Source organism: Berghia stephanieae, chromosome 8 (genome assembly GCF_034508935.2).
Source record: "Berghia stephanieae isolate SIO BIC M18660-M18661 chromosome 8, UCSD_Bste_1.3, whole genome shotgun sequence".
Taxonomy (NCBI): domain Eukaryota; kingdom Metazoa; phylum Mollusca; class Gastropoda; order Nudibranchia; family Aeolidiidae; genus Berghia; species Berghia stephanieae.
In genome coordinates, this window is record NC_088367.1 from 33325307 (window position 1) to 33342806 (window position 17500).

Here is a 17500-nt window from a genome sequence, read left to right on the forward strand (position 1 = left end):
GGCATAATTATTTTTTTAATAGCACATCTATATGATTTGGTCAAGTTAATTAAATGCTCTTCAAAATGCCTCATTTATTCCACAAGCAGGTCATGTGCAACAAAATTTTAATTACATGCTGTACAAATCGTCTGTTAAGCTTGTTTTTAAAACTGACATCCTTACCGTCATTACCTAAATTTATGGATTTATTCAGACCTGAGTCGAATGGAATAATTTGTGCAAAGTGGATCATCCAAAACAAAAACGCTGAGGCCATTCTCACCTATCAGGTCATTGACCCCCTTCAAATTCGCTTGATTGTGTTACAAGACGAGACAACATATGTCTCAGCCATCAACAATACAAATACTTCTTTGATAAAGCGATTAGAGCATGGTGTTTACCGTGGGTAAGCGCTGTGTAAATAATAATAATAATAATAATAATAATAATAATAATAATAATAATAATAATAATAATAATAATAATAATAATAATAATAATAATAATAATAATAATAATATGTGCGGCTATGTGGTCTAGTGGTATGACACTCGCTTTCGGATCGGAAGGTCCTGGGTTCGAGCCTCGCTCGGCGCATAGGACTCGTGAGTACCTGGCCGTTAACAGCGTTGTCTTTGTCCGAAAAATTGTAATATCGCCTAACAGGCGTCATGTCTCGTCCTACATGTTAAATGTTGCTGTTGACCAGGGACCCCTTGTAAAGCGCATTGAGCACGTTAAGTGGATATCGCGCTATATAAATGCTCAATTTTTAAATTTTTTTTTAAAAATAATAATAATAATAATAATAATACAGCGCTCATTCTCGTGTAAGACACAAGCTCTGGGCACTTTACAACAGATGCAACATTTTTCTCCAATGAGAAAATGATCACATAATATAAACAGTTGGCGTTCTTGATATTTCGTCATTCAAAACATGCAACTCTATCCGTAGCTATCGTTAACTTATAAATAGTATGAAGTTGACGTCACTCAGGTCTCTGTTATTACTTTTTTCCATCCGCCTTTATGAGTAATTCTCACTAAACTGCATTATCCAGACTATAAAAGTTCATGGTTACACATAGTTTTGTGTGTTGGTCCGTTATACTTCCGGATGGCAATGTTATGAGCTTCTAAGCCAAGCGCATACTGTCTATAAGTTAACGATGGCTACGCTCTATCTCTCCTTATTTTCAGTTGAATAAAATCCATACATGCATGTTACATACAGATATAATGCGCTTGGCTAAAAAGTTCACAACATTGCCATCCGGAAGTATAACGGACCAACACACAAACTGTGTGTAACCTTGAACGTTTATAGTCAGGTTAATACGGTTTAGTGAGTATTACTCATAAACACGGATGGCAAAAAAACAATAACAAAGACCTGAGTGACGTCATCTTCGAACTATCTATAAGTGTCAATGTAACCTTCAGTCAATGTAACCTGCATTATCTTCACAAAACACATAAAAAAAAACAAAAAAAAACTCCAAACCAACTCGATTAAATTAATTTAAATGTATCAAAAAGATTCAAACCGACGTGCACTTATTTTCAGGTCTGATAACCAAATTCCTTATGGGCTCATTGTTGTAATGGAAATCTCAAAAAAAAAAAAAATGACGCTTAATGTTATCCATTACAACAATGTTAAACTAGGCCCATAAGTGGATTTGGATGTCAGACCTGTATATATGTTCACTTCGATTCAAACCCAAGAATTCTTAGATGTCTCGGGTTTGTAACTTTTTTGACATGCCAATTTTAACTGATTGATTTATTTTTTTACAGTGTTTTTTTCTGGCCAAAAAGGATAGAACGTGTTTTATCGTAGTACAACAATATTTATTAGTTATAACCCAAAGATGACTAATCTATTATTTCATTCTTTGACAAAAACACTTATTCAACATTTTGGCCATAAAACTCAAAAGTCCTTCAAAAATTGATCGATTAAAATAACCCTATCTTGGCAAAAAACAAAAACAAAAAAAAAACCCTCAAACCTGGGACTTCGACGCGAAGTCACAGGTTTAGAGAGGGGTGTTTTGTTTTTTAATTTTTAGACAAGATGCGGGTCATTTGAATCCATCGATATTTGAAGGACGAGTATACTGGCAAAAATGTTAAATACGTGTTTTTTTGAGAGTACGGCAGTATCACTCACTCTCTCCGTCCACCGTATCCCAGCAAGACAACAGCGACATCTACAATCTAAACACGTTGCACATGTTGCATCCGTCGTCAATGTCAAGGATGGTTATTTCATAATCAACATTTTCACGCCATCGCGTTTCATAATTAAAAATAGTCAAAATAAAATTATAAAATGCATAACAAGTGTATTGTGTCATAGAACTTGAAAACCTGGCCCGGCAGTTTTTTGCGCAGCTGCTTGCGGCCGCAAAATTAGGGAAAATTTTCTGATTTGCAAACTTGCAAATTTTCATCAAGAATTTTTATTTTTTTTATTTTTTCAAAATTTGCGTTCCCCGATGAGATGAAGATTTTTATTGTAATTTTGTTTTCCCAACTTTGTGCCTATCTATTTCCAAATCAGCAGTTCTGGCAAAATTTGCCATTTTTTTGTCTCATAATTTTGCATAATTTTGAGTTTGAAATTGCGTAATTCCGCGGGGATATTTTATTTCATGGGTTGCATGTAGTTAGTTGTTAGGTGTGATACAACATATTTAGAAACCTGCAAAATTTTTGCAAAATTTACTTCATTTCTAATGCAAAATTCATCATTTGATTTGCAAAATTTTGAAATATATTTTTTTAAAAACCGCGGGGTCAGGATAACACGGTGACGTGTGTTTTCGATGAATATTTTATGCATGCCTGTTATGCAAATTTCGTTCAGTTATCGCAATGTAATAGGATTCAATAGTCTGATGTCACGTCGGCCCAGCAATGAGCAGATTGCTTCTAAACAAAGAAAATCGGTACTTTTTATTCTTCATGCTTTTATACATTCTGATCACATGATATGTGAAAAAGGTCTAACTTTTTCACTTATCATATGATCAGAATGTATAAAAGTAAAAAAAATAATCAGATATATTTGCTTTTCTCCTCTGGATACACTTTTATGCTCGTCGGAGAAGTATTTGAGAAGGGCATCCGCCATTGTTCCGATAGTTTAGAACCAGTTACAAAGTTACTATGCGTCATTACGAGGGAAGTGACGTGAAGACTGTTGCACCCTATTTGCAACACTTACGGGAAGTGAATTTTTAATTATCCTTGCAGATGAAATACATCTAAATCTAGAATGTTGATATCTTTATTCGAATTACTATTTTGGTCCATCATCAAGTTAATTGCTGCTGTGGATACTGCTATTACTGCAACTACTTCTATTGCACCTACTACTGGTAGTGGCAGTAGTAGAAGTAGTAGTAGTAGTAGTAGTAGTAGTAGTAGTAGTAGTAGTAGTAGTAGTAGTAGTAGTAGTAGTAGTAGTAGTAGTAGTAGTAGTAGTAGTTGTAGTAATCCATGCACCGTAGCACATTCTAATACCATTTTAATTACAGTATTAAAATCAATCGAAAAACACTCACTTCCTGTATGTTTTCTCCAGCCGTTCATTCTCCATTTTGTACTGACGGACATCTTTGATGACGTTGAGGAGGATGTTCTCGAACTGAGCCACGAGTTCTGGGTTAGAAGCGCTGTGAAGATTCTGGTACAGTTCACAAACTTGTTCTTGGCTGGAGGTAGAGACACATACACACACAAAAAAAAATGAAATCAATTCGAAAGGATTTAGTCATTCTAACTTTAACTCGAGCTTTTATATAGGGCAATATTCACTAAATGTACTGAAAGCGCTTTACAAAGGGTCCCTGACCAACAACTACACATAACACATAGAACGAGACATGACAGCCTGTTAGGCGATATTACAATTTTTCTCCGACAGATACAACGCTGTTAACGGCCGGGTACTCGTGAGTGCGGCGAGAGAATGTGAGTAAGAGCCTTTTCCAAGGACTCGTCTATGCGCCGAGCGAGGCTCGAACCCAGGAACTTCCGATCCAAAAGCGAGTGTCAAACCACAAGACCACATAGCCGCACAATTCTAAATCTAATGTGACTTCAGTTACTGATATGAATGCAAGATGAAAAGAGTGTTAAATACCAATACATTTTCTTACAAGCACAAGTACATAAGGTGACGAGAAATATGAGAATTTTTTCCTCGCCTAGGTGGTTGTTTGTTTTTAAGGGTTTTACGGCGCTTGCGACACATTTAGGTCATACCAGCGTCAATAAAAAGAGGAAAATGGAAGAGTCAACATATTCTAGATTTACAATCAAAGCACCCAAGAAAAAAGTAAGACAGAGGGGAATTGGTTCAAATAGAGAACAGGTGTAAATTCCAAGAGCATACCGTCAATGCACATAGTTTGAGATCACCTTAAAGTTTCATTCAGAAACCAGAGCAGGATCCAACTAAGAGGAACACACTCAAATGTTTACAGAATACATAACTAACAAAATACAATAGAGGGATGCTTTACAAGTTAAAAAAATATCATCTCCCAAAACTATAAATATACATTTGACTGTTTCCCTCCCAGTCAAGGACTCCAGCCATGACTGGGACAAAACTAAGTAATCCCGTTCCAAGACAAAGACAGAAAGAAACTCGGAAAACAGATCATATAAGGGGATAGAAGACACAGCGTGACCTCCTGCCCACCACGGGATAACCAAACGTAATTTATAGGCTTGATTTAAAATTGTTGTAATGGATATTATTCCACCCCTCCCATTGGAAAACCCTATCATTTCTTAGTAAATACGTAATCATTGAATAATGCTTTGAACGCGATGAATAAAAATTTTATTCAACGATTGCAGAATATTTTCGCACATTTTATTGTAGTGAAATTATAGGTGTAAAAGACAGCTGATTGACCATTATAAATAATCTTGCGTATGAAATGAATACAAATCCAACGTTTATATTTTTGGGCCTATTGTCATTCAAGCAGATGGAGAAAGATACAAATTATAGTTAATAGAAGTACTAATACCATCCCATTTGGTTACAAAATATCTAATAATCTTACTTGGAGGGGTGGAATAAACGTATTCTTTCATTTCTTTTCATTACTCGCAAGCTCATTGTGTTATTGGGCACGATGAGAATAACTCGTTTAATAATAAACACAAAGAAATGAAAGAATCGTATATTATTTTGCGTTGGTTTGAGAGTATTTCCATTCCAACGATGAATCCAGACCCACGTGTACATATATGCAGATCTGACATCCGAGCCCACTTATGGGCCTGGTTTAACATTTTTGTAATGGACAATATTTTGCGTCATTTTTTTAGATTTCCATTACACAACAATGAGCCCATAATGAATTGGGTTATCAGACCTGAAAATAAGTACACGTCGATCCATACCAATTTGTTTTAATTACCGGATTGTCAAATAATCATAATAATATTTTAAAAGTATTTCAATTCTTGTCACAATTTTCTTACATAAACATTCCAAAAACAAAATCACGAAAAATAAAATGAGTTTTAAATAAATTGAAATTACAAATACAGGCTGTTGCTTTCGCATCTCTGTCAACTTCAAAATTCCATAAACGTTGACACAAAAACACATAAATACATGCAGACAAATAAACAAACTTACACACGCACACAACTCACTGCAAGAACAAACAACAGTACAAAGCAGTACTGAACATAGAGAGTACAGTTAACACACACACACACACACGCACACACACGCACACGCACACACACACACACACACACACACACACAACTACTGAATTTGTTCTTCTGCCAGCTAAAGAAGTGAATAACACATAAATACATGCAGACAAATAAACAAACTTACACACGCACACAACTCACTGCAAGAACAAACAACAGTACAAAGCAGTACTGAACATAGAGAGTACAGTTAACACACACACACACACGCACACACACGCACACGCACACACACGCACACGCACACACACACACACACACACACACAACTACTGAATTTGTTCTTCTGCCAGCTAAAGAAGTGAATAGTTTTCACCACATTCGATCCATACATTATACATTTTTGTACATAGCCACCTTCACGACATGCCAAGCCGAATAAGTCAGCCCCACAGTTTATCACATTGTCGAAAAGGAAACGAACCGAAATGTCGCATTATTAACAGGGAAGAAAAGTCATGGCATCAAACCCTTTACTCTTTTGGTCCCTAAATCCTTGGGAGTGTGTATGTATGTAACCAGTATTTCGGAATACGTATTATGAATAGGTGACAACATAAAGGTGGCATAACTATTTAAGTACCTGGATGTAATAGGCAGATTCTTAGGATTACGGGACGTCAAAGAACGAGGATGGATGATCTTTATTGACGACCAACATAGATTTTGACTAGGAAATAAGATGCCATCATTTTGACACAAGGATTTGAATTACACAAGATATGTATCTAGTCCTCCGGAAGAGTAGTTTTACACTACCAATGAAATAGGAAGCAGTTTTTAGACATCACACTTTTCTTCCCTATTGCCTTTGTTAAGTTCTGAATCTTATACTAAAGGAAAGAATAAAAAATCCGAGAACAGCTTTCTGAGGGAGAAAATTCAAAATAAATAGACATACTGGGATGGTCATTCTCGACGGCTTAATCTATTCATTCAAAAAAACAATAAATATAAAATAAATAAATTAAAAAAACAGGGTTGGGGCCAAAATTGTTCTGTACAGTCAATTTTCAAATGTTTGCCAATGAACACATGAAATCTTATTTTCTAGTTTAAATATATGCGGATCGTTAATAAAGATACTATTTCACTCATAGTTTTTTAAAATATTCCGTAGCGAAACACGAACAGTCTACTAGTAGTATTTTTAAAAGATTTTTTTTTTTAATTCTCTATTTTCATCCCACAAAGGAAATTTGTCTCTAGGGTCTATTCCAAGAGAAAACTGGAATAACTCAGGCGTCAGCCGCAATGCAGCGCCGCAAATTGAGCAAGGACGAGGTGACTTTCTCAAGGCCACACAGCGCAGCGGCGTGTGATCGAACTCGGTACCTTTCGGGTACGACGCAAAGACCGTAGACCGCTGAACCCCTATTATGAATGACCATCATGCTACAAACCACGAAACGGTCGTTTTAAAATTCACTCTTGAGCCATACTCTACACTTTCTAAAGAACTGATGTCTCTGTTTATAAAGCTATGTGAAAGCTTACCAGTCTTCAAATTGCATTTAAAAACAAATCTTTTTCATTCTGATTTTCGTGATTCTATGTAAACTTCGAACAAGATGTGTGTGTGTGTGTGTGTGTGTGTGTGTGTGTGTGTGTGTGGGTGGGTGGGTGGGTGTGTGACTGTTGTGGTGATTTTGTAGTCGAATGAATGAACTTGTGTGATACCAAAAAAAAAAAAAAAAACTATTGTAAAGCACCTCTGAGCACTATTTGTGGATAAGGCGCTATATCAAATAATAATTGTAATAATAATAAAAAGGTATGTGAATTTTAAAACATAACAAACAAAATATCAAAAAACAATACAAACCTTTCCTTAGAAAGCGGCTCAATGTCAATCGGGAAATCCCCATTTTGTAATTTATATCCGGTAAAAATATCCTTTGATCCGTAAATCACCTGTTCCTGTAACGATGACCTTCGAGACAATACAGCTTTCTTGACTGGTTGAGAATTTCTAATCCCGTGCAATTTTGGTGAATCGTACTCAAAAATGGTCTCGTTTTGAAACGAAGACCTGTCTGAACTCTCAGAGCCCCGCCGTCGACTCGGTTTTAGTTCTAGCGTTATTGGAGATCGAATCCGATTTTCACGAGTCGATTTCTTGTCACTTTCAGTTTTCAAGATTCGAATAGAGTTTTTTCTTTGAGAGCCAATAAGAGATTGATCTGTTTCGTTGGAATGGTCTTGAGGTTCATCTATTGCTTGAAAAGTTGTATCTGGATCGTAAGATAATGATGGTGGGTTTTTGATTTGACGAGAGTCTTTGTCGTTGTCGTTGTTGTTGTTGTTGTGATTTACATTGCTGCTGTTCAGATTACCATTTTCGGAATTTGTTAGCAACGAACTGCACGATTCAATTCCAGTATCATGGGAGTTAATGTGGTTGGAAGTTGATGAAATGGAGTGATTAATAATATTGTTAGAAATGGCTGGATGTTGCTGCAGTGTATTGTCCGTTGAGGAGGTATCCATGATGTTAGAATTAAAATTGAAATCAGAAATATCCTCACTTAAATGAACTGGTGTCTCTGCGCGGTTTGTCCTATAATGAGAGTCCGAATAACAATTTGCTGAAGTAGGCCTAGGTGTTGAAGTGTTTTTGGCTGGTGACAGATGGCGATGTTTTAAATGTGTAGAAGATAATACGACTGGTTTAGAATCCGTTTCAAATTCACGATGGCTGTCACTATTTGAATATAGAAATCCATTGTGATTTTTATTATAGGACGCTATAAACTCTCCGTTTTGTAGGCTGGAGTTTTTGTATAGCCAGTGAGCGTAGTCGTATTTTAAAGCACGTCCGTTAATCATATTCAAATCAGTTGATTTGTCATCGGGCGGCGGTGATGATGGTGGTGAATAAAAAGTCAAAGAGTCGTATGAGTTTTCATCTGAATTGTCTATAATGGTCCACGAACCACGGCTGGTAGAATAGTACGATTCTGGAATGTTCGATTCCTCAAATGTGAACGAGCTGTCAAAGTCGCTGTCGGCGGCGTTGGGGTGGACAGGAATTGTCTCGACGTGGTTCTCGGTGGTGGCGGTGGCGCTTGCAGCGTTCGAGGAATCCCAATGACTGAGCAGCTCTTCAAGAGTAATCATGTCCTTTTCGTCAGTGTCCAGAGCGGTGAAGATAATTTCCAGTTCTTCCACGCTCATTCCAATCTCCTCGGAGAGGCTGACGAAATGGTGACGTGTTATGACGCTTTGATCGTCATCAAGATGGAAATATTGACGTAACGTGCTTACGTCCGCCATTTTTTTGTTTTAATTAACACGATCTTGGTTATGAAACATATAACTCATCTCTCTGTCCTATTCTGTTGAATTTGCCTGACCACCATCATTCCGGCACATCACTGCGTTTCCGAGAAAAATATTATATCTGTCATTGTCATTATTTCAAAACTTGTATATTTTGCCTTGGTAACGACATAGACTTTATTTCTATATTATGCTATCAACTCATCGGTGAAATGGAATGAATAATACAAAATCTATGCTAAACTAAGCACGAACGAATGACTGAATGAACACAATTGAAATAAAAATAGAAACATCCTAGTATCCATTTCAACATAATATGACAAGAGTACTAAACAAATAAACTTATGTAACATTTACTGGATATATACGGGTCACATGGGCACAAACGTTAAAAACACACAAAAAATACCCCCAAAAAACCCAACTAAAAATTTATTTAAAATCAATTGTATGGGCCGGTACACTTTAATTCTATGACTTGTTTATGTGGGGGAAAATTGAAAATTTACTGACACACATACCTCACCAACTATAGGAAAATCGTCACATTCGTTAAGATACAACAAACATTTTTCTTTTTCAAATTTCTTTTGTACATTATAAAATTTGAAGAAAATGTACAGTGTGTTGTAGAGCATGTCTTGATAAAGAAATTGTGTATCGCAAGAACTTACTGCTATCCTGTTTGAGTGATAAAAAATATATTTTTGTGCTAGTTGCCAGGAAGTTTTGGAGAAAATCCTGAAAATGACTCGTAAGTAGAGAGTTATAGTGAAATTTCGTCTGTACTACCCTGACAATGACAGCTAAGGTATCAGCATTTCCTAATCATGACAGGGAGGATAATAAATTGCAGCTAAAATAAAATTATTTCCAGAGCATTATATGGAGTTAGATAAGCAACAGTGCCCAAATCAGGAGAAAAGCTCTACTTAATGAATGAATGAATGTATATATATATATATATATATATATATATATATATATATATATATAATATATACACATATATATACATACATATATACATACATACATACATACATACATACATACATACATACATACATACATACATACATACATACATACATACATACATACATACATACATACATACATACATACATACACACACACATACACACACACACACACACACACACACAATTGTATATGGTTTGACCTCAAAAGTATAATCATGATTGCACACAACCCTATAACGGTCTTACATATATACGTCATTTGAAAGCTTACTTCATCTATCAAAATACGGGTATGACAATACCAAAAAAAAAAAAAAAAAAACAATTATAAAGAGCCTGCATAAATTGAACGGTATTGAATTGCAATCAACGCAATGGAAAGATGGTTATTTTTAGGAATGAATTGCACAATAAAATACGTCTGACATGACGACGGCATAATATAAAGGGAAGTAAACGTTTCTCACTCATTGCAACTCGGCACCAAATTGAATGATATCATTGTCGGCCCTAATGAATTTTGATTACTGAAGAAAAACGTACAGGTGTATAAAATATTAAATAACATATCAATCATTTGTAATGAATCTACTGTCCCATTTTCTGTGTGACCCTATTAAATTTGAATATTTTTTCCTTATCAATTTGCGTTTGGCAAGACACAAAATTGAATAGAACTAAGCCAGCGCTTAGCCCTTGACCTTGCATTTACAAAATCACTCACTATATTTTGAATGCTGGTTTTCCAAAACTCGTTAAGTCGATTTTTCTACTTTTTGATATTTTCCATCCATGATATCAAGTGAAATGTAAATTTCATTTTAAGCATCAATCGACACAAGAAATTCCTTAGTTTTGTGTGAAATTGAAGTTTAAATATGATAAAATAATAGACCGAATGAGAAATTTTAGGGGGATTAATCCTCAATATCTAAAATTGGGAAAAACGGAGTTAGTTTTGGAAAACCACTCTTCATTTATAAACCGCTTTTTGTAACACTGGGCGCGGCAACTTGCATTGATTTGAAAAACATTGGGAAAAAAAGTATTTAAAAATTAACTTTTAGCCTGACACTGACCAAAAAATGACGTCAAAATGCCTGTCTTTGGCCACAAAAGAAAACAAATCGTGAGTTGTATTCAATAGTTCAACCAATGGGACCACTTGCTTCCATGAGCACTACTAACGACAACCCACAAGGCGGTGCAAAAACCAAATAATGACGTCAATATGCCAGTCTTTTTGGGTTTCAGTGTCAGGATATATATGTTAACGATGGCTACGGTGTCAGGCTATAACTTTACGATGGCCACGGTGAACTGCCTAGTGAGTTGCCGTTCGTAGTGCTCACGAAAACAAATTATGATCCCACTGGGTGGACAGTGAACTCACAATTGGATTCAATAGTCTGATATCACGTGCAGCGTGGTTCTAAACAAAGAAAATTGGTACTTTTTAATCTTCATGCTGGCTAGAACTTTTCATATGTCATGTGATCAGAATGTATGAAAGTCAAAACATGATCATATTATAATGTTTTTCTCCTCTGGATGGCTTGTATGCTCGTCGTAGAAATATGTATTTTATAAGGGCGTCCGCCATTGTCCCGATAGTTTAGAGCCAGTTACTAAGTTACTATGCGTCATTACGAGGGAAGTGACGTCATGACTGTTGAAGCCAATTTGCTTTCGCTTGATGGTCACGGCCTTTTATTTTGTCGTCAACTGGAGTAACTTTGCCTTAAGGTGAAACTTTGCCTAATTGAATTTGGAGAATTTTGAGTAATCTCAACTTTGTTGTAGTTGTTTTGCTGGTTAAAAGGCGACTTTAAATCGAAGGAAATAATAGGATTCAATAGTCTGACGTCACGTCCGCCCAGCAACGATTCTACACAAAGAAAATCGGTACTTTTTATTCTTTATGCTGGCTAAAAAAAATTTCACATGTCATATGATCAGAATGTATAAAAGTCAAAACATGATCAGATTTTTAATGTTTTTTCTCCTCTGGATACACTTTTATGCTCGTCGGAGAAGTATTTGATAAGGGCGTCCGCCATTGTTCTGATAGTTTAGAACCAGTTACTAAGTTACTATGCGTCATTACGAGGGAACCCTATTGTCACAAAATTGATTTGCTCTTACTGGTCCAACGTTAAAGAGGCAAAGTTAACATAGTTGACCTTAATATTTTGGTCAGTGTCAGGCGATGAGTTTTCGAGGCTACGATCTGAGCCACAACAGAAATCAATCCCCAATCCCGATCATTTTTCGCATCGACTGACGATGTGTTGTGTTTGTGTAGTGTGTACAAAGGTTCTTTGTTCCTTTTCAAAGCTGTTGTTTGGGCGACAGCTTTGGAAAAGCACAAAGTCCGTAGCATGGAACGTTTCGGGTTCAAAACCATTCTTCCGTCAGCATAAAGCAATGAAAACAGTAATATAACGAGGGCGGGGGGGGGGGGGTCGGGAAGGAGACGTGGAGGAGGTTAAAGGTGGAGGAGAGAAAGAGGAGGAGGAGGAGGAGGAGGAGGAGGAGGAGGAGGAGGAAGAGGAGGAGGATAGAGGAAGAGGGGAAGAAAGGGACGAGGAGGATGAAGAAGAAGAGGAGAAGCAGGGTGAGGAAGAGGAAAGGAAGAGGAGGAGGAGGAGTATAGAGGAGGAGGGAGAGAAAGGAACGGGGAAGAGGGGAAGAAAAAGAAGAGGACGAAGAGGAGGAGGGGGAGGAATAAGATGAAATTCATCACATGTCTCATCCGCCCAATGTGAAATAAAACGTGGAGCGCAAAGTCGTATGTAGACTTCAGAGTTTTGATCCGCCGATCGTGATAATCGGGACTTCAGAGGTTTGAACCGCCGACCATCGAATGTGCTGAACAATCGTTTGTTTATAATACTGGCAAATCAGAGTCTAAATGATTCGTTGTGTGTAAATTGCCAATACTGAATCTAATAAGCAAGCTAACATTCTTTACAAATAAACAGAGATGAAATATTACACAGCTGCCGTTTACTCAGAAAATAACACAAAAACAATCAACAGATGTTAGGCTCCTTAAGTGGTCAGAAGGTGTTCAAAGTGATGACTCATTATATTGACCCCAATTCGCCCTTTCATTAACGATTGATCAATTCCAATTGATTTTCTAATCATTACCCAACTTAAGACAAAAAACTAGCATTTTTATATAGAGCGATATCCACTTAACGTGCTCGGAGCGCCTTACGACTTACGAGGGGTCCCAGACCAATGGCAAAACTAAGATGTAGGACGAGACAGTCCGTTAGGCGACACAATATTTTTTCGACAGAGACAGCGCTGTTAATGGCCAGCTAGGTATTCATTTTACACTTGACTACCATTAGAAAATGTGAGTAAAGAGCCTTTTCTCTCAGAGCACAACTCGAACCCTGGACCTTCGGGTCCGAAGGCAAGTGTCATACCACTAGACCACATAGTAGCCGCACCAAACTTCAAGATCAATGTGGTTATAGCTTTACGATTAGAATAATGTCTTCGCGGGGTTCGATTGTTTTGGTAATTGATAACTTGAGCTTTTTAAAATAAAAAATGAGCTTTTATATAACGCAATATCCACTGAACGTGCTCAAAGCGCTTTACAAAAGGTCCCTGACCTATAGAAACACGAAACGTGTAGAACGAGATATGGCGCCTGTTAGGCCATATTACATTTTTTTTTTTTGCAGACAGAGGAACGCTGTTAACGGCCAGGTACTCATTTTACACCTGAGAATGGTGAGAGAGAACGTGAGTAAAAAGCCTTTTCCAAGGACTCAACTATGCGCCGAGCGAGGCTCGAACCCAGAACTTCAGACCCGAAAGCGAGTGTCATACCACAAGACCACATAGCCGCGTTACGTGGCTGTTTTAACAATAGGATATCTTTCTTCATAAATGAAAACACACCACATTGTTTATCAAAGGTGTAAACAAGCACATTGTTTATCAAAGGTGTAAACAAGCACATTGTTTATCAAAGGTGTAAACAAGCACATTGTTTATCAAAGGTGTAAACAAGCACATTGTTTATCAAAGGTGTAACAAGCACATTGTTTATCAAAGGTGTAAACAAGCACATTGTTTATCAAAGGTGTAAACAAGCACATTGTTTATCAAAGGTGTAAACAAGCACATTGTTTATCAAAGGTGTAAACAAGCTTCACGGCCAATCAAAAGAAGCTAACAAATTGTATTTTGAAAGGTATATACGTTTCACTCTCATAAATTTTAGTCATATAAAACTGAAACAGATAAAACAATAACAAAACAAAAAATTAAGAAAGAGAAAACCAAACAATATAATGTCTGACATTTTAAACTAATTTCGCCGTTGCGTCATGGCGTATTACCGGAAACAGGCATTATCCAATCAAATCACTCGTTAACAATGATATAACTACACAACTAATAAATCAGGTCCACCATTTTGAAATCAGCTACACACTTTTTTTTTAATCATTTCATTTTATCCACCCTCTTGAATGTCCTCTTGCATTTGAATGACATTTTTCACAGTTAAAATTAAATTGCAAATACCATCACAACAAGACCAATACATCCGTCGCGATTAGGCTAGCCAGCTATTGATGACACTGGAGACGTCTGTCTGTGTGTTAACACACAACATTCTTTCCAGGATTAGACAAGGTTATGACACGTTCAAAGAGGTTTAAAATACCTACGTGCATTTTTGTTTTCTCGAACAAGCAACAGATGCCGTCTGCAGCGAAGCAATTTCGAACCATGTCAACAATTTTACCTCTAAAGATAAAGCGCGGTTGACGTCATTCAACTGTTGTCGTTTTAAACTGTTAGAGGAGGCGACCTTCAATAGAAGCTCACAACATTGCCACCCGGAAGTATAACGGACCAACACACAAAACTATGTGTAACCTTGAACGTTTTATAGTCTGGTTAATACAGTTTAGTGAAAATTACTCATAAACGCGGATTGCAAAAAGCAATAGCAAAGACCTTGAGTGAAGTAAACTTCATACTATCTATAGATAGTATGCAGATGACGTCACTCAGGCCTTTGTTATTGTTTTTGCCATCCGCGTTTGTGAGTTGTTCTCACTAAACTGTATTAACCAGACTATAAAAGTTAATGGTTACACAGAGTTTGTGTGTTGGTCCGTTATACTTCCGGATGGCAATGTTGTGAACTCCTTGGCCAAGCGCATTCTATCTATAGAGCGAAATGCACATTGTCTACTAAATTAAGTCCCTTGTGAGGTGGACAAAGAATAATGATAAGTGCCCTTTCACACGGGCCTGGTATCTCAGTCTCAGTGTTGTTTGTTGTTTCAATGCGTTTGATTTTGTGAGTTCGTTTTTTTCATTCTTAGAAATAATCGAGCCCCCCCCCCCCCCCCCCCCCCCAAAAGAATAATCTTTATGTGTGATTTACTCTTAATAGTTTTCATCGTGATGAACACAACTCAGAGACAGAATCTATTACTGCTACGAGTTTATCCAAATTGTTCACAACATCCGCCAGGCGGATATAACGTACCAACACACAAAACTATGTGTAACTTTGAACGTTTATAGACTGATTGGATAGTAATTTAATGAGAACTAATGACCAAAATGGCTTTCTAAAAACAAAACCAAAGAGTTGAGTGAAGTCAATTTCGTTCCTTCTGTAGATAATGTGTTATAAATGACATGATTTGTATACGAAATTAAGACTGTATTGACAGCGTGTGTGTAACTGGAATAAATTGTATTCAAAATTCAGGCTGTATAGTCACTGTGTGTGATAACTGGCATGAATTGTATTCAAAATCCAGTTTGTATAGACACTTGGTGTGATAACTGGCATGAATTGTATTCAAAATCCAGTTTGTATAGACACTTGGTGTGATAACTGGCATGAATTGTATTCAAAATCCAGTTTGTATAAACACTGTGTGTGATAACTGGCATGCATTGTATTCAAAATCCAGTTTGTATAGACACTTGGTGTGATAACTGGCATGAATTGTATTCAAAAGTCAGGCTGTATAGACACTGTGTGTGATAACTAGCATGAATTGTATTCAAAATCCAGTTTTTATAGACACTGTGTGTGATAACTGGCATGAATTGTATTCAACGTTCACACTGAATAGACACTTGGTGTGATAACTGGAATAAATTGTATTCAAAATTCAGGCTGTATAGTCACTGTGTGTGATAACTGGCATGAATTGTATTCAAAATCCAGTTTGTATAGACACTGTGTGTGATAACTGGCATGAATTGTATTCAAAATCCAGTTTGTATAGACACTTGGTGTGATAACTGGAATAAATTGTATTCAAAATTCAGGCTGTATAGACACTGTGTGTGATAACTGGCATGAATTGTATTCAAAATCCAGTTTGTATAGACACTTGGTGTGATAACTGGCATGAACTGTATTCAAAATCCAGTTTGTATAGACACTTGGTGTGATAACTGGCATGAATTTTATTCAAAATTCAGGCTGTATAGACACTGTGTGTGATAACTGGCATGAATTGTATTCAAAATCCAGTTTGTATAGACACTTGGTGTGATAACTGGCATGAATTGTATTCAACGTTCACACTAAATAGACACTTTGTGTGATAACTGACAGGAATTAGATACAAAATCTAGACTGAATAGACACTGTGAGATCACTTAAATGAGTTGTATACACATTTCCCGCTGTACAATCACTGTATTATAACTGACATTATTTGTGTGCAATACTCATAGTGTCTAGTCACTGTGTGGTCACTGACATAACCTGTATACAAAATATAGAGTGTGCACTGGCATGTGTTACATATGTATGTATGTATATATATATATATATAATATATATATATATATATATATATATATATATATGTGTGTGTGTGTGTGTGTGTGTGGTGTTTGTGTGTGTGAGTAATATATTTATGTACAGTGTGTATATGGATTTGTGTGTGTGTGTGTGTGTGTGTGTGTGTGCAATTGGATGCGTGTGAGCTTTTGTTCGTATGTCCGAATCTGCAGTGTGTAATCTTTTTTACATGCTTCGAAGCTTCGGCATAAGCGCTATATAAATTATATATTTATTATTATTATTATTATTATTATTATTATTATTATTATTATTATTATTATTATTATTATTATTATTATTATTATTATTATTATATAACCATATCAGAGCCAAAAGTTCATATTATCATAACCACATCAGAGTCGAAAGAACAATCCATACGTAATAATAATATTTGAAATTCTCCAAAATCAACTAATTATGCACAGAATAAATAAACAAGAACGTGAATTCATTGAAAACCGCGGTTACTACTTACTTATGTTTTTCAAATGAGAAATTGCATGTTTTGTTTACACTTTCACACAGCTAAATTTAGAAAATGACAAAATTCCAATATCCATAGATCGAGGTTTTTATAACTCCAACATGAATGCTGTCGTACTCTGGAAAAACC

At 36.3% G+C, this 17500-nt stretch overlaps 1 protein-coding gene across 20 annotated transcripts in view; it reads right to left on the reverse strand.

Annotated features, from left to right (window-relative positions):
- The window catches only part of LOC144978539 (ras and EF-hand domain-containing protein-like), a 119124-nt gene that overhangs the window by 38169 nt on the left and 63455 nt on the right, over positions 1 to 17500 (reverse strand). For 11 of the 20 annotated variants that reach the window (XM_078924749.1, XM_078924745.1, XM_078924742.1 and 8 more), the window contains exon 4: positions 3564 to 3713. In XM_078924749.1, the coding sequence (XP_078780875.1) occupies positions 3564 to 3713 (150 nt within the window). Of the gene's footprint in view, positions 1 to 3563; positions 3714 to 7576; positions 9295 to 14579; positions 14699 to 17500 lie in introns of those variants that run through there. The other 9 variants (XM_078924733.1, XM_078924738.1, XM_078924734.1 and 6 more) reach the window with 4 other exon arrangements.